The 23,695-nt window shown below is 42.4% G+C and overlaps 1 protein-coding gene across 2 annotated transcripts; it reads left to right on the plus strand.

Annotated features, from left to right (window-relative positions):
* The first annotated feature begins 1,641 nt into the window (after nt 1–1,641).
* MXRA5 (matrix remodeling associated 5) lies at nt 1,642–20,360 on the plus strand. Of its 2 annotated transcripts, none has more exons than XM_086609600.1 (7): nt 1,642–1,841; nt 4,256–4,480; nt 6,831–6,960; nt 7,283–7,673; nt 10,346–15,367; nt 15,998–16,898; nt 18,449–20,360. In XM_086609600.1, the coding sequence occupies exons 1-7, from the start codon at nt 1,642–1,644 to the stop codon at nt 20,358–20,360; spliced, it is 8,781 nt and encodes a 2,926-aa protein (XP_086465726.1). The 2 variants fall into 2 exon arrangements, with proteins under 2 accessions (XP_086465726.1, XP_086465732.1); XM_086609606.1 differs by having other exon boundaries at nt 4,259–4,480.
* Nucleotides 20,361–23,695: the final 3,335 nt, after the last annotated feature.

The raw sequence follows: 23,695 nt of genomic DNA on the forward strand, positions 1-23,695 counted from the left end.
GAATCTGACACTGACAACAGCTTATCGCTAAGAGTTGAAGAGGTTTCTCCCCTCTCGACTTACAGACAATCGAACCTACGGCAGGTTTCAAAGCCCAAAACGGTTTGTTAACTCAGATTATGATTCTTTGTATAAATTTGGTGGTGATATACTTGCCACAGCTTTACAGTCTAGAATATAGTGCCATTCACTACATTTAAGTACTTTGGAGGTGGAGCTTGAAAGGTCCATGCTAAAACTCGGAGGAATTCTTATGACTTAAGATGGATCTACACGGATTTTTGCAACTCTTTTGTGTCTTGAATGACTGAGTTCTACTTTTTTTTTTGTAGCACAGATGAGGGTGTCTGCTATATTGACTATCTAGTGAATAGAAAATTTGGGTTGTCCTAAAAACATGCAGCAGAACCAAGTAGATGATGGTGCACGGTCTTCTGCGGTATATCTGAATGATGCATTTTTCACTTGGCCAAGGGTAGGTTTTTTTTGTGTGATGAAATATAGGAGGGAAAATGAGGAGAGGGACGTTAACGATTTAACAGTCCTAAATTGTAGTTTGCATCTCTGGTGGATTTTAAAGGTAAAAGGCAATTCATGATCAAGCCTACATTCAATTGGTTCATTTCGTAACTGGTTGCTACTGTTTCCTGTATTGTTGTCATTGCCTCTCCATTCTATTTTTTTGAGATTTTTCTGTTCACAAGCATTTATTTGTGTGGCTCTCCTCAGCTACGATGCAGGAGACCACATCCTCACAAGTAGACTGGATGTAGGTCTCTTCAGCAGCACGTGCCAGCACACACTAAGGATGGTGGTGAGGCTGGTTCGTTGCGTAGTCATGGGACACATATACCACTAAAAGAAGAGCAAGAAATCCAAGCTGGTTGGTCCAGTTTTGGGGTTATACTTTGGGCTGTGTGTGCGAGCGCATGTGCGAGTGCACAACGCCAATATCTGCACATCTGAGCGTTTCAAGAGTGACGGATCCGCCTGGGTCCCAGAAACGAACTTTCCTTGAGCTTCAGGTCGCGGACCGAGGCGGGGGCTCCGCTTTCCCCGCCGCCGCCGCCGCCGCAGCTCCCGCAGCCCTCCGCCGGCTCTGACGCCCACCTCCCCCTCACTCCCCCCGCGCTCGCCCCCCGGCACGGGCCCGCCCGCAGCCCCTCCGCCCCCCCCCGGCCCCGCGGAAGGGCCGCCCACCCCGCAAGAGGAGCCGCTCCGCCGCGCCCTCCCCCTGCACAGCGCCCGGCGCGGTGAGGCGGGCGGAGCGGCAGAGCGCGGCCCCCCGGCACCCCGCGCCCTTCGTCCCCATGCCGCGGCGGGCGGCTGGAGGCTGCGGCCGCGGGAGCTGCGCGCCCAGGCAGCCCGGCAAGCGGTGGGGAGCCGCCGGCATCGCCCGCCCGCCCGCTCGCCCACGGAGATCCCGCAGCGGCCGGAGCGAAGCGCTCGGCTCCCGCCGGGGCTGAGGGATTGCGGCGCCCCGACTCGCCGCGGGGACGGGAAACAGCCAGAGAAGGCGAGAAAATCACGGTAGTTAAAAAAGGCAACACCCTAGACGGCGTCCCGATCGGCTGCCGCGCACCGCTTATGCTTATTCGGGGGGACCCAAGCGGGGCGGTGCATCCCGCAGGATGACGGGCGATGAGGAGTTCTAAGGCGGCGTCGAGGCGGGCCGCCGCGGACTGCCATGAGCCTCGGCGAGCCGGTGCCGGAGGCGAGGCCAGGAGCCAGGTAGCCGCCGGCCGTCCGCCGCGCCGCCCCGCGCCGCCGTCCGCCCGCAGCCCCCCGAGGGCATGGGAGCTGCGGGCGACGTCCGCTGAAATCGCCGCGCCCGGCTGCAGGTAAGGAGCCCGCGTACGGCCGGTGGCGGCTGCCAGGGCCCGGCTGGGGGCTGCGGGGAGGGTTGGGGTGGGGGCTTCCTCGCGGGTCTGTGCGGGAGGAGGAGAGGAGCGGCGCGACTGCCTGGCTGGCGGCGGTCGGGCTCCCTACGGACCGTGCTGCCGTTTGCCGGCGCCCGCCCTCCGCCCGTCCGCTCCCGTAGCTCAGCCCGGCGGGGACATTCTTCCCTAATGGGAAGCATCTGCCCTCCGGTACGGTAAGAAGAAACACGGCGCAGGGGCAACAACCGCGCCTCTTCCCCAGCCCCCTCCACCGTGGCCGCGGCTGGCGCACGGCCCGGCGGGAGGGGCACCGCCGTGCGGGACCCGCCGGCCCCCGCCCCAACTCCAACCTCCCCGCGGGGCGGGCGCGGTTCCCGCACGGAGCCGTGGGGGCAGCGCCGCGGCCCGAGGCCCCGCCCCCGCCTGCCCCGCGCTCCGCCTCGCGGCCGGCTGACGCCGCGCCCGCCGCCCTTCCGCAGCAGCGCCCCAGCGGTGGTGGCGGAGCCGCAGCCCATTGGCTGGATCGCTGCGCGGCGGCGGTGGAAGCAGCCAATGGCAGGCGGCGCGGCGGGGTGCTCGAGGGCGCCCCCAGGCGGCGGGGCGGTGGGAGCCGGTCCAGCCTTGTCCGTCCCCGTGCGTCACGGGGTTCCTCCTGCCAAAGCTCTGGAAAAGCGTTTTAGGCTTGGGTGTCAAAAGCCCTGCACTCGGCCATCATTGTTCCTCACCTGGGTGAATCACGGATAAGTCCCTCTGGCCTGCTCTTCCCCAGCCCCTCACAAGTCACTGCAATTTCCTCTTAACGTCGGCGAGCACCTCCTGTAACAAAAGGTGGTCCCCCCTCCCAAAAGGAATTGAAATGGGTAGAATGTTTTTTAAAGGGAGTTTTCATTAAAGAGAACATTAAGGAAAACAGCACCTGAATATCCTTAAGCAAATTAAAAGCTATTTGTCTTGTAAAGAATGGTAAACGTCTCATTAACTTGACCACAGATATTTGAGAAACCTCTTCATCCCGATGAGCCCCTCCTTTGAACTGTAATGGTTTGCACATGATGGTCTTAGGAAAAATAAAGTGTCTTGTTGCTAGCAGATCTGCGAAAGTCTGACTTTTATACTAAAAGCATTAACTAATGGAACTAATAACATCTAGTACAACTGAATGCCTTTCCGTTGTTGTCACACAGTTACACAAGAGCAGGAATACTAAATTTCTGCTACTAATAGTAGCCTGCATTCTTGTATGGCTTTAATCTGAAGAGCTCAAATTCTTCTGATGGTTGGCATAAGAATAGGGATATTTCAAATTCATTTCTCCGAAGTTAGGCTGCTTAATCTGTAATTAGACATCTACATGAACTATTTTATTTTCAGAAATGATTAGTGCTCAAAGTCAACAACAGTTGTGTTTTCTTGTCTATTCTAGCACAGTGTGCATCTTTAAATGACTTTCCATGGGTCTAGCCACCCAGATTTAGACGTACAGTTCTGAAAGTCTGAACCTGAGTGTTGATAGACACTCAACAATTTTACAATTTTGTTGGTAAAATTATAAATAAAAACTTTCTTGCTTACGTTTTCTTTGAGGTCTGTGCTTATGCTTCTAAACAAATTGTCAAGTTTTATCAATTCTAATCATTCATAGCTCCTGTAGTTAAGATTACATGTAAAAGCACTTCTGTCATCCCACAGTAATGTGTGGCAAAGGATTCCAGATCTATGGCCAACCAATTCTCTCTTTCACTCGCTTTCTCTCTCAGTGATACCATTTCCCATATGCATTATGAGTGGGATTCGTTCAGCCAGATTTTACTTCCTTGGAAGTTAGTAGCCTGTCTGAAAATCAGGCAGCTAAGCTAGGTGAGTTAGCTAACTGGGGACCTAATGAGGCTGAATTGTGCTATTTCTAGATATGCGATCAGGTAGATACCTGGTATTATTCACCTTCAAGTTTATATGGGTTGCTTTTTCTCTTTGATTGACTGTAGAGGGAGCCATGGCAATTTCCTTGGACTAGATGCTTCCCTTGAAGTTTCCTCATTTTTAGGTGAGATGAGTACTACCCTTGGCGTATAGAACGAACCTACAAAATTTACTTCCGTAAGGAGACAGCATGGCTTCAGTAGAAAGGGTATTTAGCAGAGTAGTAGAAGTGGATTATGGGGGAAGAGTTAACTTTTGAAACAGCAAATGACGTGGAAGAAAGAAAACGTCCTTCCGACTGAACTTTGCCTTGATCGTCTACAGACCTTCTGGGACGTCGCAGAGCATCGCTAGGTATATAAAGCTTTTTACAGGATTTAAAAAATGATCGTTTCTTGTCTCTTCCCCCCCCCCCCCCCCCCCCCCACCGGCCGTGTCCCCCCCGGACGACCCAGGAGGAGGAGCGAGGCGAGGGGAGGCGACAAGATGGAGGAGCGGGCGGCGGCGGGGGCGCTCTCCGTGGTGCTGATGCTGGGGCTGGGGCTGGGGCTGCCGCCGGGCGCCCTGGCCTGCCCCCACCCCTGCGCCTGCTACCTCCCCACCGAGGTCCACTGCACCTTTCGCTCCTTGGCAGCCGTGCCGCCGAGGATTTCGAAACATGTGGAAAGAATCAATTTCGGGTGTGTACGGCAGTTTGCAGCAAACGGTTTTATGTTCTCGGGGCGGAATGCTGGAACGCTTCGCACGCGTGCGGCGTACCGGGATGGCTGCGTGTACTTTCTGAGTAGAATTGCAGAGATGGGTGGTTGCTTGCAGGCGCTGCATTTCAAACGCTGCAGTTACTGGCACGGAGAGCGTTTTAGTGTGTCCCTCACGTTTTGAAGAAAAGTTGCTGTTATTTTCAGATGAATATTTATATCGTGGTGTCAGTTCTTATTGGCGAATAGTACAGGTAGTCTTTTGTAGTGTATGAAAAACTATATTGAATTAAACCTGCTATGGGCTTGCTACTAAATGTTGAATTTTATACCCGATGTAAAAAAAGAATAGAGTAGAAGTAAGATTCTGTAACGTAGGTAGCCAGGTAGCATTTTGGAGAACAATGAGACATACCATATCTTAAAGCAATACAGTAAACCCAAAGTTATTCCATTACCTTTAGAGTTTTCTCTTTTTCAGGGAACTTAAACACAATATAAACAGACATCAGAGTTTTGGAGAGAGATTGCTGGGGCTCCAACTCACTTTCCTCTGCCAAGGTATTGCCAACTCACATCTGTCTGTCAGATTGTGAGATGAGAAGGCAGGGACAGTTGGTAGGCTGCGTATCACAAAAGTGCTGTGCAGAGTCATTATGTGAGATGGCATGATGCAAGAGTGGCAGTCCTCTTCTACCTGATATCAGAGCTGCCCCACTACCTGGTATGAACTCACCCCAAATGCCCCAAGGCCTGTAAACTTCAATTGATCATGCAATGACTGACAGCAAGGACCTTGATTTTTTTTTTTTTTGCTTCTCTGTAGTGTCTCTCCACCAGCACTTTACCCCTTAAAGCGTAATTTCAGTCTCAAAATGCCCGTGTACTCAATGGGTCTGTGTTACAGCAATTTCTACTTTCATGCCATTTTTGAGTCAAAAGTACCTCCCTCTCCTCCCACATTCAAAATCACACATATTCACAGTAACCTCTTCCCAATACATAAATAGTCTATGGGAAATTCTGTCCCTAAATTGCTTTTGAAAGTGGAATGTAGGCTTCTAAGTTATTTAAGTGTTTCAGCTGTACACTGAAAAAAAGTGTACAGGATTTGATGCTGCTAGTGTGAAGCCCTTTCCTATCTTTGTATTTCATCGCTAAAAATGGCATTGTCTGAGTTGTGTCCTTTCCCAGGAAGAAACAGTCTTTGGAAAAGAGCTTTTACCATATTTCTATTTTAAGATGCTATATATTTGGGAGGTAAAGATTATTCTCCAAACTGGAAATAATTTAGGAAAATTTCTTATTTAGAGAAGTTTGTATTTTGTTTAGAAGGGCTGATGTTAAAATAAGGAATTTTAATAGGATAACTGCTATAAGCCTAGTAGATCTGTAGTAGGACTAAAAATATCAAACCAGTAGTCTAAATTTTTAGAAAATGCAGACTTTTCAGATAGATAGCATGGTAAAGATCTAAAAGTGTTTCCTCCATATTCAGACTATTTTAATTTCTCATTGTCTCTTCCCTTCCTTTCTAGAAAGTGTTAAAAAATATGAAAAATCTTTAAAATTCAATGCTTAATTTAGAGACTTAATGCCCAGATTAGCTCATACTTTTAATTTTATGTCTATATATGGAAAACCCAAATGTAGAGCTAGGCCGCCAAACTTAAGGCTTCCATATTGGCAAATAAAACCTGATTTATTTGTCCAAAGTGAAATTGAATTGTGTTCAAAAGCAGATTTTCTGTATTGCTTCTCTGAAAAGAGTTTCTAGGCTCAAATTATATAATTGGAAGGTCAATTCCCAGATCTTATGTAATTAGTTGATGTAGCCAATAACATGTTGTAACAGTAAGTGAAGCAGGATGTGACTTCCTGCTTCTTGTGCTGTTTGGGAGATAGCCATTTTTAATGTCCTCTCTCCAAATCTTCATTTATTGTTAGATGCTGTTTTGGCAACACTACAGCCTGTCTAGTTTGCCAGGCTCCATAGCATCATTGGTTGGCTACAGGCCATTAATTTATTGCCATTCCATAAACTGAGCTGCATGGAAAAACATACTGACAACTATTAGAAGTTAAATGCCTATTTATTACTCTTACTCCTAAATTATGGCTAAAGTGCCACAAATTGAGTTAAAAGAAATCTTAATGTAAGCATGGACTAAGTATACTTGGCCTTGTAAAAATGTTTCAGTAACTTCTGGACCTTTGACAATGAATTAAGATCCTTCCAATTTTTCCTAAAAGTTAGGTTATACTAATTTTACATTCTCAGTCCATGACAGTCAGTGCATAAAATGTAACTGCATATGTGATTTCTTTACAGGTTTAACAGTATACAGTCTATATACGAAAACTCCTTTGCAGGACTTACAAAACTGGAATTGCTCATGATACATGGAAATGACATTCAGAATATACCTAGTGGTGCTTTGAAAGATCTCGTGTCTCTACAGGTAATGCTCAGGTCTTCCTAAATTTCATAAATTCTAACCTCGATGAATTATAGAAGACAAAAATAAGTGGATTTTGTAATGTCTTTCTTAGGCTTAAGATACCCATTTTCCCCCAAATACATTGGAGATCAACTATGCCTATAGCATACTTTATAATGGACTAACATTCAGCTGTATTCTTCCTCTTTGACCAGCATAGACTAATTTCGGTGCAAAGGATATTTGAGTGGGGGAGGAAAACTTCTGCATACTTGCTATTCTGTTTGGATTTAGATCAAAAAAAAAAAAACAAAATCAATCTCTTTTATTCTTGTTTTTTTAGGTTTTCAAAATTAGTTACAATAAATTGAAAGTCATTACTGGCCAAACTCTCCAAGGACTTTCAAGCTTAATGAGACTGCACATGGACCACAACAGAATTGAGTTTATTCATCCAAATGCTTTTAATGGATTAACTTCTCTGAGACTGGTCCACTTAGAAGGAAATTTGCTTCAGCAGCTTCACCCCAACACCTTTTCAACGTTTATGGTCCTTGATTATTTCAAACTGTCGACAGTAAGACATCTCTACCTATCTGAAAATACTCTTAGGACCTTGCCTGCAGGGATGTTTCAAGGCATGCCGCTGCTGGAGAATCTGTACCTTCATGGAAATCCTTGGGCCTGTGACTGCAGCTTAAATTGGCTCCTTGAATGGAACGAAGTTTCTGGAGGTAAGAGCAAAAATGCCAGTGCTTCTTCAACTCATAATGTTACTTTTTTTTTTTTCTCCTGTTCTGCATATGGATGGTTTTGTTATTTCCTGAGAATTATTACTCACATGATGTCTATGTGCACTATTATGTTCTGTTACATTCAATAAATGCAGTATTCAATAAATATTTTAAAAACAGCGTAAAGAGGAAACAGCTGTGTGTCACTAGCTGGAAGTCTATATTTGACAGCAAAAGAATTAGCCATTACATTCAAGATGAAAAAAATGATAGTGAAGTCTGGAAGGAGGAGATATGCTATAACCTGCTAGTGTGTCCCATTGCACAGTGATACACCTTTGACTAAAGGCTGGCAATTGTCCTCAACCAACAAAGCTAGTAAGCATGTGCTCTTATGGAAGATGGGAACATTGGATTTGAACTTCATTGCCTAAGGAAGGAATGGAGATCAGGTTTCAAAGTTCCTGGTTGAGTCCTTTAACTTTGATGCTATTAGCTTTAAGGCTGTTACGTAATATTTATGCATCCTTGATGTCTGTCTGTGTTTCTTCATTGACCACAACTTCCTTTTATGATGGAGCAAATCTATTTTAAGTATTTTCAGAGAACACCTATGATCCTGCAATTGTTTTCCTAGATTAACTGGTCTATCTTCGTTAGGGTTTAGGTGTGAGATAAGTATCACATTGCTTAGGCTGGAATGCTTTTGTTCATGTGCAGAAGCAAAGTATTAGAAGCAAAAAAAAAAAAAAAAAAACAAAACCAGTTTTATAATGCCTTCGTATCAGGAATACACTAAATGAGATTTAGTGTAAATCCTGATATCCCAATTTAGTTTAAATGTCATTTTTCGAGTTGGGCATCTCAGGTCACCATTGCCCCATCTCAGGTGGCTAAGTGCTTACTATAGTAGGCCAGAGGGACTGGCGTTACACTAGAGCTGCTTCTAAAATATTAAGAGGGAATTGTCATTTAATTGCAACTGAAGATGTCTCAGATGAGTCAGGGGTCACAAGGTTTATATAATGATTTGGAGTGTGTGTGGTGGATGGTGGTGGATCTTGTCATCTTAGAATAAGTAATTCATTGCAGTTTTGCACTTAGCTATGGGACAATACTTTCAAGAGTGTGTGATACTTGAATGTGTAATGTAAGTGTTCCTAACTGAACTGGTATTTATGACATCTAACTTTGATACTGTATTTAGCTGACTTAATATTTTTATATATTCTCCTTGATCCACGTGAGTATGTCTATTAAGTATACTTAAGTAGCACTGTAAGTTACAACAATGAAATATTAGATGAACCTTCTTTCATTGCACAAGGTTGGCTCGTTACCATTTTTATTCAATTAGATTCCCTTTTTACACTACAACAGTAGTGATTTTTGGAAAAAGAAAAGAATTTATCCGTGTCATTTTCATGTATGACAGATTTGTATCTTTATAAAACTATAATATTCTTTGGGAATTCTGTCTAGATAGATTTATAAAGGTGCTGCTGCATAGATCACCAGTGTGGCCACTGCCAAGTCGATTATGGGTCAGTTCTGCCATGAAGCATGCTTTCCTTATTTTTGAAACATCGTATCTGAATCTGCAAGTTATAGACTGGTTCAGTTAAATATTCCATTTGTAAGAACTTCTCAAGAAAATTGTTTTGTCAGACTACCAAAGCATATATTTTTCAAATAAAAAATAGTATGAAACTTTGCCATTCTTTTCCCTTTCTCCTAGCATTTTGCCTTATAACCCACCTGTATACAGTTCATTTATTCAAAAATCCCTAATTCCTCATGAGGGTTCAGCATGATACTTATTCCTAGAATAACTGGAATACATTTTATTTGCAATATGTTTCCAAACTAAATATGTAAGGTGACATTTGACATTCTAGTGAGCAAAGCAATATAATAAATATATGACTGTAATTTTGCAGACAGAAGTCTTTCTGGCATTGATAGAAGGAAGGAGTCAAGGCTATAATTTCTTGGTTTAGTGCTCCTTCTCTGTTTTAGTTCTTACTTTATCATTATGGAGTTTACAGTTATATCAGAGGTCAGGGAAGAGTTGGCACTTTCATTTATTTTTTTTTGCTGCTGACAAATAGCTTGTAAATCAGATTTTGGTAGCTGCAGTGGAATGTTTTGTGTATTGCCAGTATTGTTGTTAATGAATAGAGAAAAATAAAAAACTTCCTGGATTGTTTAATGGGGAAGCCCAGCATTTCTCGGGTAAATGCTGCATTTTTGAAAGCTAAGAGAACCCAGTCCTCTTCACGTTAGATCCACAAGTTAGATGGGTAGGTGGCTGTCACTGTACAGATGCAGACTTTTTGACACAGCATAGCTTTTTACTCACGTACAAGATGTTCCTCTGAACACTTAAATTTCTAGACATTTTATTCAGAGGCAGCGAATCTAATTTTCAGAAAGATGAAGTATTCAATCCTTTTGTTACAGTCAGAAGAAACTGTGGACAGTTTGAGAATCAGGTGCCCATTCGACTGTGAAAACAGAGGTGCCATTTTAAAAGCATTGCCTTATATGTCATGTGCCATAATGTGTTCCTCGTGCGGTCCATTTCACACTTTTGAGAGTTCTCTAGCTCGAGAACAGAATTCTTTAGTTTACCTATCTTTTGTTCCCCCCTCCTTTTTTTTTTATTGCAGGTGTTTTAAAATGCAAAAAGGACAAAGCCTATGAAGGAGGGCAGCTCTGTCCTAAGTGCAACAGCCCAAAACAGCTGCAGAAAGAAGATATTCAAAATTTGAAAGATATTTCCTGTAGAAAACCTGTCATTCAGTCCTCACTGAGGCAGAATAGCAGCACTCAGGATGAAGAAGATGGTGACAGTTATGAAATCCCTCTGGAAGAGCTTCAGTCCTCTCCATGGAACATTACTCTAAATATGACTGATGAGCATGGCAATGTAGTCCACCTGAACTGTGAAATCAAAAAACCAACAGGCTCTACCAAAATTCAGTGGAATCAAATCCAGTCTCAGGAGATTGAAATAAATGCTACAATTTCACTGGATTTTGAATGTCCAATGAATCGAGAAAACTATGAAAAATTATGGAAGCTTATAGCTTATTACAGTGAAGTACCTGTCAAATTAGAGAGGGAACTTATGCTCAGCAAAGAGCCTAAAATAAGCTATAGGTACAGGCAAGGCTCAGATTATGATGCTCTTTACTACACAGGTGTAAAAGCTCACATACTATCTGAGCCTTCCTGGGTGATGCAGCCTCTTATAAATATCCAGTTAAACAGGCGCCAGAGTACAGGGAAGAAAGTGATGCTGTCTTTTTTTACTGTGTTTTCTCAGACAATTCCTACCAAAGACACCGGGCAGCAGAGAAGCTGGGTAATGATAGAGCAAAACCAGAACACAAGGACAGCGCAGAGCGTGATAGAAGGGTCAGAGTGTCAGCTGAGCTGCAATGTGAAAGCCTCCGAGAGCCCCTCTGTTCAGTGGCTCTTTCCAGATGGGACTAAACTGCAGGCACCATTTAATCAGAAAGACAGCAGGTTTTCCATTCTCAGTAGCGGCCAGCTAATAATCAAATCAGTGAGTTACACTGATGGTGGTCTGTACCACTGCGTTGCCCAAGTGAGAGATGATGTGGACGTAATGGCTTACAGAGTTCAAGTGCAGCCTCCAGCTATTCAAGTAGCTGATTCAGATGTAGCGAGAGTTGAAAAAAATGTTGGAGATCCAATAGTTTTGCCATGCAATGTAGTTGCCATCCCAGAGCCACAGTTGAGCTGGATTCTTCCAAACAGCCAGGTTCTTAACGATTTATCAAACTCTTCCAAAGGATTTATGTTGGAGAATGGTACTTTGCTTATTCCAAAAAGCCACGTCAGTGATAGTGGCCATTACAGATGTGTGGCTGTGAATGAGCTGGGATCTGATCAGTTTGTTGTCAGGGTCACAGTAAATAAAATGGTGTCTGACAGGTCATTTAAAAGGATAAAACTAAAAAAGCGCCCAGGATTAAAAAGTTCATCAAAACCAAGAGGGAGGGTCATCGATGCTGGAGAAGGATCAGGGGCAGGAGGGGTGGATGAGTTCCCGCGAAGAAAGAACCACCTGAAAGACCGGGATATATCCTTTAAACAAAAAAGTGACCAAGTGCCAGAGGCTCAAATTAAAAAGGGGAAGAAAGGCAGAAGGAAAATGAAAATCTGGAAAAGTGCTGATAGAACCCATGACAGCAATGTTGCAGAAGGCCGGAGAGTATTTGAATCTCGAAGGAGGATTAATATGGCAAGCAAGCAGATTAATCCACAGCATTGGGCTGACATTTTGGCAAAGGTCCGTGGGAAGAATCTTCCTAGAACAACAACGGCTCCAGCTATTTCTTTAACAACTGTATTGCCATCAGTCATGCAGAAAACTACTTCAGTTCCTCATCCGGTAGCCAGCCCTCCGCCTTCAGAGACAGCAGCTGATGGGGTAGATTCCTCTGCTGATGCATCACCTGTGGGTGAAGATGAGCCGTTCTCAGTCACTGTTTCCCACAACACTAAAGCATTTTCAGTCCAGTCTGTATTAACAAAGTCAGAAACTGAACCCTTCTCCCACCACAGGGCTTTAGAAACACCTACAAATATATACTCTGTAGAAATCCCTGTATCAGGTCCAGATTTGACTCCTGTCTCTGCAACCGTGCAACCCCAAGGCCAGCAGCATCTTGATGTCAGGACCGGTGATTCAGTTGTAGTCAAAGAAAATATCCTTGCTCTCACTGAAGAACCTCTAACCAGACAAATGATAACAAACTTTCCTAATATTCAGAGCAGTTTATCCACAGTGGAAAATGTAGATAGAACTCTATCTTCTCCATCAGAGGAAAATTCTGCTTTTGCTGAGCTACCACTTGATGCCACTGTCCTAGCTGAATTTCAGACTGTGGATCTTCATAGGGGCTTGGAGACAAGTAAGAAGTTAAATGAAGTGGACCCAGTAAGTGTTGACACCATAATTTTAACACCCTCTCAGATGGATGAGATCATTCCAACAGATTCTGTAGGCACTACTACTATTTCTTCATCTGTGTCTCCATTTGTTACAGAAAACAGCAATGACTTGATACACCAGAACAAAGAAGTATCCACAGGTCAGACAAAAATGGCAGACTTAAGTACAAGTTTTCCAGCTGTCACACACATCAGGGTTCAGAGCAAGGAAGAACCTGAGACCTACAGGAATACAGTGACTCAAGAAAGCATGTCCAGCAGTTATACAGAGAGTTTTCAGGTAGGAGAACATAGAAACGTGGCTACTCTAAAACCAGATCTCAGATTCACTTTGCCAAGTGCTAATGCTCTTCATAAAACAGCAGGAGGGATAAGAACTGCTTCTTCCATCAGTAGATTGACCACTGTGGCCACAACAACTCCCTATAGAAAGACCATGCCTTCCCTTGTTACTCAGCATGCTAGAAAAAGGCCTTATGGGAGAAGGAGGTTGAGGCCAAACAGAATCCGACAAAGACCAAAGCTTTCCCCTCCTGTTGTTTTAACCACAGAGGCAATGCCTGTCATTCCAAGGACACCTGAAGCTAAAAGTGTGACCAAAACAGCTTCTGCAACTCTTGTAAGTCCTGATCTTAAAAAAAATGTCGAAGTACAGGCTAAGGAAGAGGAGCATATGGAGTACACTCCTTTGTTAGTTACTGATCCGGTTGTCTTAGAGAAAATTACCAAAATCAGAGAGGTGGTCACAACTTCCTTCTTTAGGCCTACTGCTTCTCCACCTGAAGCAAAACATGTGACGCTCTCTACTGCTCCTGAAACCTTGGCACTTCCAGTGACTGCACCTATCACAATTTCATCATCATATTTTGTACATGATGCAGTTCCCACAAAAGAGTCAAGTACGCCACTGAAACTAGAGGAAAGTGAAGTGCCAACATACCACTCATCAGACAATATAGCTGAGGACAAGGACATTAAAGCACATTCTAAAACCGTGGATAGTAAGGCAGAACAATCAAGCACAACAACTTCTCTTGAGCATATGAACACCTTGATACTATCTACAAAACCAGAATCTCAAGAAGAGCCTACCCGATTTGACTCGGAAGTTGTAGTTAATGAAACCACCACTGGAACCTTCCAGCTGGTATATCCCACTATGACTGACCTAAGTATTCCTGTTGGCACAGTGGAAGTTTTTAAGGATCTCTCAGTTTCAAAGGAGCCATGGAAGCCCACAGCATCTTTAGAAACACCAGCAATAACTGAGCCACCTCAGCAATACGAGATGATTACTTTGTCCTCCTCCTTCAGCACGACAGAAACTCAGACATTTCCACTTAGAGAAACAAAGAAATCTGTTGCTTCTCAGACTGGAACAAAGCTATCTTCCTTGGGTAACAACGAAGCTGTGTCACATGTATTTCATCGTGATCCCACTTTGCAGACAACTGAAAAGCCTCTGACTACATCCACTGTCTTTATTCAATTTATAAAACTTGCCACTCTTCCCCCTTCCATTTCAAGCACTTCACATCCTTCCCTCCATCATACCACTGAGGAAAGTAATGCCTTCAATCAAGAGAGGTTCCCTGAAGCAAAACAAGTTGAAGCAGAGAGTGACAAAACGGTGGTGAGCTCAAGACAGAATGTACACCCTACTCTTTCCTCTAGCCAAAACAGGATTAGCATACAGTCGAAAGAGGAGCAATTCAAAGAGGTGTATAGTAGTAAGTCAAACAACAGTTTACTGCTAAATCCAAACCTTCCCCATCCACTCCCTGGAATGATACCAAGCCTAAACCAAAGACTGTCTGTTGTGCCTCCAAAGCATGTTCCAGTAAGAGGTACAGTGAAGCCTCCGTATGTTGTAACACAAGGTTCATTTCGCTATTTTGTGACACATCAGCCTCTTCACTACACTAACAAACCAGAGATAACAGCATATGCAGCACATACCATCCAGGACAAAAAATCTTTTCTCTCTCAGAGGGAAACAACTGCCCCAACACAAGCTTCGCCATTTCACAAAACAAATCCATCCACTGCGAGCAAGTTCAGTAATCAAGGTCAGAACAGGTATAATATTAATTCAAGATTTTTTGGAAGTAACTATGTTCCGGATAACAGAGGCACAGCAGGGAGACTGCCAAGTCAAGGGATCCCCTATTATCCCAATTCCAGAATGCCATTCCTTTTCAACAGAACAAGGATATTCCCTCACTTAAGTATGCATCCTAAGCCAGTGGTCCCTAGTCAACTAGTCCCAAAAGACACAAATGAGAAGAAGGTTGCCCAGGCCTCCCCTACCAGGATTACAGTGCAGAAAGCTACAGCTATTCCCATGCCTCCAGTGCCACACACGACAACCACCACATCACCACCACCAGCGATTTTGAAGATTACCCCTCCAGCCTTTCTCTCTCAGCGCACAAAACCACAGATATCCACTACAGTTCATCCTTTTAAAAATGTCCATCATCGTCATCAAAAAGTTCCATCTGAGCCTTATGTGGGAGGCATTATTCCACACAATTCAACTGCAATTCAGTCTTCCACTAATTTCAGGATACATGGAGAAAGACCTAAAATTATCACAAAAGGGTCTCAGACAATATCCATCCTTGCTGAAACAGATGCTATTATCCCTTGTGATGCAGTAGGGGAACCTAAGCCTTTTATTACTTGGACAAAAGTCTCTACAGGTAAGACAGAGGAAAATATGTTCTTCTACATGTTTTTTAAGGGTACAAATACTAGGTTGTTGCATAGAAATGCAACAGGATTGCAGGCATATTCCAAAACTGCAGAATAATTTGTTTTAATTATTATCGATAAAATGTGACTAATTACAACCAATCGTTACAGGTAAAAATAACTTTGCAATATTTCTTGTAGTAAAAGAAAACCTCTACCATTTGATGAGTTTATTTTTTGAAGGGGGAAGAGCAGCCAACTCTGGTTATTTACAGCAGTTAGAATTTACGATGACAACACTTGTCACTGCTATCATATGTCACACATACTGATGTGTGTGTCATCTCCATAAGCCAAAGGAAAAGAGAAATTACGTGAAGATTTAAGAGGAATCCTAAAGCATAAAGCTCTTAAAAGTTCCCACGATGTACAGGCTTGCAAGCTAGTATGGCTAGTTTTGCAATAGAAATAAAGACTAATCTGAGCTATGGAGAGTGTCAGAAGATGTCATGTGATGCATCTGAAGTTGTAGTTGGTGCTAAGTAAATCTGAAATCTTACATAAGATTTTCTCAGTGCAGCGATGTATGTCTTAAGCCCTTTGCCTTTCCATTTCTTTCCTTCCTCTCACCTTCCCAGGAGCTCTGATGACAGCCAACACCAGGTTACAAAGATTTGAAGTCTGGAAAAATGGTACCCTCCTTATCCGAAATGTTCAACTTCAGGATCGTGGGCAGTATTTGTGCACAGCTCAGAACCTGCATGGCATAGATAAAATGATCATTGCACTCACAGTTATAGCCCACCAGCCCAAAATTTTACTTTCCCGCTATCGAGATGTCACGGTCTATTTTGGAGAGACTGTAGCAATGGAATGTCAGGCTAGTGGGACTCCAAGCCCACATATTTCGTGGATTTTCCCAGATAGGAAGATTTTGCAGACAGTCACCACCACAGAAAGCAGGATAATGCTTCACGAAAATCGAACCTTGTCTATCAAGCAAGCAACTTTTTCAGATCGAGGAGTTTACAAATGCGTAGCAAGCAATGCTGCAGGAGCTGACAGCATTGCAGTGAGGCTGCACATTGCAGCCTTACCTCCCATCATCCAGCAGGACAAGCAAGAGAACATCTCCTTGCCCCTTGGTAGCAGTATTAACATCCACTGCACTGCCAAAGCAGCACCTTCTCCCAACATGCGCTGGGTGGTCTTTGATGGCATGCAAATCCGACCTTCCCAGTTTATAAATGGAAATTTATTTGTTTTTCCCAATGGAACTCTTTATATTCGTAACGTCTCCCCCAAGGACAGTGGGACCTATGAGTGCATTGCTTCTAACATGGTGGGAGCTGCCAGGAGAACAGTACAACTCCATGTGAAGAAGCATGCATCTAATGCTAAGATCACTGGGACCTCTCCTCAGAGGACGGATGTAACATACGGCAGCATCCTGCATTTGGACTGTAGTGCTTCTGGTGACCCCTGGCCTCGGATATTATGGAGGTTGCCTTCCAAAAGGATGATTGATTCCCTACACAGGTAAATTACTATTTGAAGTGTCACAGCTAAATTACAGTTTAGATGAACTTAGAGAAAAGACTGTTCGTATCTGTACAAGTTTCATTCTTGACTTCTGTGAGTTTTGAGTGAGGGTCCCAATCCTTAAGGAAGAATTTGAAATTATATAAGAGGATAGCCAAGTCATAACTTAGCATAAGTTTCTTGAAAACAATAGTACTCTTGAAAAAAGTCAGCTTCAGGTGTTTAGGATAAGCTGCCACTATTTGTCTTTTACAGCCACTTGTAAATGTGGGAAAAAGTCCAATGGCAAAAGTTCAGATATACAACTCGTGTACTGCTTGTTCCAATGTGCCTATTTTGCACAGAGTTGCATAGGTTCCTGCTTTTCCCCAGGAGGAATGGGATCACTGTGCTTTGTTTAGCTGTTTTATAAACCGTTATACACTGTAAATACGGGGCAAAGAAATCATCTTGTAATGAAATAAGTAAGCATGATCATTTTAACATTGTTGTGTAAATATATGTCACCTTGCAGTAAGGTCTGTGAGAACTCAGTTGCATATAAATGCTTAAAACAATACCTTCCCCAATGTTCACGACATCAAGTAAAATATCACTTCCACAAAACTACAAAAACTGTCCTAAGACTATGCTGAAGCATAATTTCTGCTCTATTGACTATTTATTACTCACTCTTTGAGCACTATAGACAGATGAGAAATGTACTGAAATGAAAATGCACACTTACCAACAACTTTCTTGATAGCTGAATGTAGTCATCCTTTTTTTCATACAAACAAAAAATATATTTAGGTAGCCTGTAGGTAGCACAAAATCCAGAATTCATTTTATGCTTCACAGTGATAGCAACAAAATACTGGTGTTTTTCATTTTCCCTCATGACCTTTATGTGAGGTGTTTTTCCAATACAGCAGATCTTTTTGGGGGAGGAACTGGGGCTACTGAGGAAATTAGTTTTGACCACAATGCACCAATTCCATAGTGAAGTGGAAAAGAATAATAGCTTTTTAGCACACTGAAAATATTTTTTTTTTCTGTATTTCAAAGTTTAGCAATTTTGCTTCTTTGTGATTGTTCTAAAGATTACCTGAGGCCAGAGGAAGTTTCTCATCTTGATTTGTTTTTGAGGACCCAAGTGCCAGACTCCATAGTTGTGGTCCATATAGGTTTGTGTGGTGTATATCATTCAGAGATCCTGCATTTAAATGTTGCTGAATACTGTACATGCAGTCAGAAGAGTAAAAAATACCACCGTTTGTTATTTAATGGTTATTTAATGGTCAAAAACACCATTATAGTCATCGAATGTAACAGTGTAGGATTGTTTGGTTACGAGTGAGTAGAATTACATTTTTTCATTTGCTTTTTGGTGAAGAATATATTGGACATTTCAGACCATTTAATTATCTAACAATAGCGATGCTCCTCTCTTTTTTTTTTTCAGTATTGTTGAGTTGATTTTTTTTTCCTCAGGAAATTATTATCAATAATTAATACCTAAATGTGATTTTGCAGCTCATGTTCTGTTCTTTGCTCTTTCTTTACAGTAGCTTGGAGACTAGAATCAAAGTATTCAGCAATGGGACTTTAGTTGTCCATTCAGTTACAGATAAAGATGCAGGAGACTATTTGTGTGTGGCCCGGAATAAGATTGGAGATGACTACGTGGTCCTCAAAGTGAATGTGATGATGAAACCAGCAAAAATAGAACATAAGAATGAGAATAACCACAAGGTCAAATATGGAGGGGACCTGAAAGTTGACTGTGTAGCCACAGGTCTGCCAAATCCTGAGATCTCCTGGGGTCTCCCAGACGGCAGCATGATCAATACCTTCATGCAATCAGATGACAGTGGCAGCCGGACAAAGAGATATGTGGTCTTCAATAATGGAACCCTGTATTTCAATGATGTTGGACTGAGAGAAGAAGGGGACTACACCTGCTATGCTGAAAACCAGATTGGGAAAGATGAGATGAAAGTGCGGGTCAAAGTAGTGGCTGAGCCTGCAACTATCAGGAACAAAACCTACGTCATTATTAATGTACCCTATGGTGATGTTGTGACAGTAGCATGTGAAGCCAAAGGAGAACCCACTCCCAAAGTGACTTGGCTCTCCCCAACCAACAGACCCATTCCTGCCCTATCTGACAAATACCAGGTGTATAGGGATGGCACCCTCCTCATCCAAAAGGCCCAAAGATCTGACAGTGGTAACTATACTTGTGTAGTGCGGAACAGCGCTGGAGAAGATCGGAAAATGGTCTGGATCCATGTTAATGTTCAGCCTCCCAGAATCAATGGTCATCTCAGTGCAATAACATCTGTGAGGGAGACAGCCATCAGGGATAGCCGGAAGCTTATTGATTGCAAAGCTGAAGGCATCCCTGCTCCACGGGTCCTATGGGCTTTTCCAGAAGGAGTAATCCTGCCAGCTCCCTACTATGGGAACAGGATCACTGTGCATCGCAATGGTACTTTGGACATCAGAGAAGTGAGGCAGACAGATGCAGTGCAGCTCATATGCATTGGACGGAATGAAGGAGGGGAAGCGAGACTGATTGTGCAGCTCCTCATCACAGACCATTTGGAGAAACCCTCCTTTAGAGACCCTGTCAATGAAAGGATCACTGCCATTGCCGGGCACAGTATCAATCTGAATTGCTCAGTCCAGGGGAACCCGAAGCCCAGCACAAGCTGGATCCTTCCCAATGGCACTGAAGTGCTGAGTGGCAGCCGTCTGCACAGATTTTACCATAAGAGAGATGGGATCTTGCACATCAGCAGCCTCTCCGCTGGGGACGCTGGGACTTACCGCTGTACAGCCAGAAACCCAGGAGGTTATGTGGAACGGGTAGTCTTCCTGAAGGTGGGACTCAGGCCAGAAATCAGCAACCAGTACAATAACCTGGTGAGCATCATCAACGGAGAAACTCTGCAGCTCCATTGCATCACGCAGCCAAACCAGCGGACACAGATCTCATGGACGCTGCCCAATGGGATGGTCCTGGATGCTCCTCAGGCTGTGGGTCGCTTCTCTCTGCTGGAGAATGGTTCACTGACAGTGCGCGAGGCTTCTGTATTTGACAGGGGCACTTACCTGTGCAAGGTGTCCACAGAGTATGGCACTTCTGTTATGAATGTGCCTGTCATCGTGATAGCCTATCCTCCGCGGATCACCAGTGAGCCAGCACCCGTCGTCTATGCCAGGCCTGGAAATTCAGTAAAACTGAACTGCTTGGCCATTGGGATTCCTAAAGCAGAAATAACATGGGAGCTTCCAGACAAATCGCATCTGACAACAGGAGCTCAATCCCGTCTGTATGGAAACAAATTCCTTCACCCTCAGGGGTCATTAGTCATCCAGCAGTCTACTCAAAGAGATGCGGGCTTCTATAAATGCACTGCTAAAAATATACTAGGCAGTGATTCGAAAACAACATACATACACATATTCTAACACTGAAACAAATGCCTTTGGCTGGATACTAGTGTTCGTCACTGCCAAGTGTGACTTTCCACAACAAGGAAAGTACTGCTTTCAACAAAGCCAGGAAGGCTGAGGGCAGAAAAAAACCCTGTTTTTTGTGCAAAGTGCATTGCTTTTGTACTCGATGTGGTAGCACGTCCCTGCAATAACAGGAGGCAGTAGATGTACTGAAATCGAGGAGACTAACACATTGGAAAAGGTCTTTAAATTGTTAAGACAGTGTAGTGTGTTTTTTCATGCTATCCAATAGCATCTGAGACCTGAAGTTTGCTATTTTTGTCCATAGTTCCAAGCTATTCCTTGTTTTAACAAGCACCTTAAAAGTACCAAAGAAGTATTAACTGTTAATAAATGAGCTGCAGTGATAGAAGTGCTTTAGTAAAACATAATTTTCTTTATACTCTGCAGCACTTTTACATAATCTAGCCTTCTAGAGTATGATTACTAACCTTTCTGTTCATTCTTGTATCATCTTTTCAAAATCAAAGACTAACTTAGCAAATAAAAGTGATCTATTTTAATAAAAATACATGCAGACTTTAGTTACTTTAACATATGAACAAACCTTTTCCAGCTACTAAGGACACTACAGTCAAATCACTCATTATATATTTTATATATATTTTTAAATCAGACTATGAGACTAGAAAGAGTAACAATGAACTTGGTCTCATTTTATAAATTATTGGTCTTTACAAGACTCTGATACATTACAGTGTTTTATAATATTAAGGTCAATATACTGTACATTTTATAATAAAAAATATTTTCCAAAAAATGTATTCACTGTGGTTTTCTTGTTTTGAGAAAATAGAGAACTCCAAACACTGAGAGTATAAAGTTACATCAAAAAACAGAAGTCATGTAGTGTCATGCATACTCTTTAGCTTTCTAAATATGATTTCCTAATAAAAACTTAACACTTCTGTTATGTATGTTTCAGGATACATTTACAAGTTCAATACTTTTTCTGCAATCAAGGATGGTTTATTGGATAATGTACATAATTTTAGTAAGATTTATCAATTATGCTATTGAAGTAATTGCTACAAAATGCTGAATATGCCTGTGTTTCAACAAACGACTCCAATCAGAATTTCGCAAATGTTAACTCACCTTTAAAACATACGGATTCCCTGAGATATTCCTGAATTCTTAAAGTTCTGATTGTTCTTAAAACTTACGCTCATGTTTTAGAATATGATGAGAATAAAAGCTTTATTTTTATTTTCTCTATTGATTAAAACCTGGCAGAAAGTAATGTAAAGTGTTACTGTAATAATTTCATTTTGTAAAAACTCTAAACAAAGATTTCCTCACCCCACGCATTTATCCAGTTTAGGAAAATTGTAAATTGTTGCAAAACATGTATTTATCGCCATGGTAAACTGAACTGAACTGCTTGAAGTAAAAGGTATTTGATGAGAAAAATGATGTTGAGTTAAATGACAAGGACATTGCTGAAGGGATACAAGGGGCATAATTTATGTGATAGAATGTTTTATAAAACTTATTTTTTAAGAAGACAGTGCAGGCTGAAAAGTTATGGTTTCATAGATTTCATAGATTTTCTAGGTTGGAAAAGACCTTAGAGATCATCCAGTCCAGCCGTCCCTAATCTCCCATTAAACCATATCCCTAAGTAGTTCATCCACCCTTTTCTTAAACACATTGAGGGATGGGGACTCAACCACCTCCCTGGGCAGCCTATTCCAGTGGCTGACAATCCTTTCAGAGAAGAAATTCTTTCTAACATCCAACCTGAATCTCCCCTGACTAAGCTTATACCCATTTCCTCTTGTCCTATCACCCATCACTAATGTAAAGAGCCCTTCCCCTACCTCCCCACCATCCCTTCTCAAGTATTTGAGTTTGTACACAAGCATTTATTAAAGTTGCAGTTATGTTACTGACCTAATTAATTAGCACTTAATTATGTCAGTTTCTCTTTTGTGATTTAAACCCTTGGGCCCTGAATCAGCAGATCAGTGCTCAAGGTGGAGCATGTGCCTAAATATCTGGCGGGGATGTAGCTGCTTGTGAGAGTAGTTAATGAAGAAAGGGACAGTATTCAGGATTTTTAAGTAGATTTTTCATGTGGTCTTTTCTAATCAGCTGTTTTCATTGAACAAGTCACAGATTAGGAATGTCTTTAGTTTTAGCAGTTTTTTTATTATAGTAGTTCTTGGAAAATGGTAATACAATTTTTAATAATAATACATCTTTTAAAAGAGTCTGAAGTCAGCATTTTAGCATTGGAGTAGGAGTCAAGCACTTTTTTTAATTTGTCCAGTCTTCAGTTTACACTTACATGAATTTAGAGGTATTCTTGGATGCTGCGTGGCTTCTATGTATTTCCATTAAGCAGAATTTTTTTAATGTTAAGGGAAAAAAATTAGAATCCAAGATCAAATGTTTGATCTGTTGGGATCAAACAAAGCATCTGATAATGTTTTATTAATCAATCCAGAATTTCCACTGCTGCCAGTTTTGGAGGCACAAGAAATGAAAGATTTGGCTCTAGACCTTTACTAATTCGAATCAAGACTTGAATGCTTGCAAAATTCCCTCAAAATTGGACTTAATATTTTTTTACGTATTATAATTGCCATGACGTTTGCCTTTACCTCTTTTATGAAAACATTCTCCCAATGAAAGGCTTTTAAAATATAATTCTCTTCCAAAATAAACAGCTTAACAAATATCATATGAACACTCAAGCAGCGTTTGGCCGTGTGTCCTGTTTGTCTTACATTCTTTCTCTGCTGAGATACCAGTTGTCCAGGATATCCATCTTGAGTTCCTTTTGTATAAATAAGGAAGTTCATGGGGAAACCAAGTCTGTCCCAGGACTTCTATTCTTAGGCCTGAATCTACATGTCACTCCATATGCTGAATTATCCATCAAATGAAGGCTGTCATAGGACTAGGAATTTAAATCATAATCTCTTCCTTTATTTCCATGTAACTATCTGCAAGTTACATTAAATAAATCAATGACAAATTAGCATTTCTTCAAGGAGACAACACTTTTTTTTTTTTTTTTCGGAAGCCTTCATTCATCTTTCAGACCAAGCAGGAGTCGTGCACTGAAAGATAATGGACCTTGTCCTCTTCTGATTTTGAGAGATGCTGGGAAATGAAATGCTTGCTCTTGGTTTGAGAAGGTTTCACAATTTTTACGTGATCAATCAAAGCAGTTCCTGGATAGTCTCCATGGAAAGGAAAACTTGCCATTCCTTGCTTTTTGCTTTGAAAATGGAGAAAAAAGGTTTGATGTCTTTTTTGGAGAAGCAGACTGACAA

Source organism: Tauraco erythrolophus, chromosome 1, assembly GCF_009769465.1.
Source record: "Tauraco erythrolophus isolate bTauEry1 chromosome 1, bTauEry1.pri, whole genome shotgun sequence".
Classification (NCBI taxonomy): Eukaryota; Metazoa; Chordata; class Aves; order Musophagiformes; family Musophagidae; genus Tauraco; species Tauraco erythrolophus.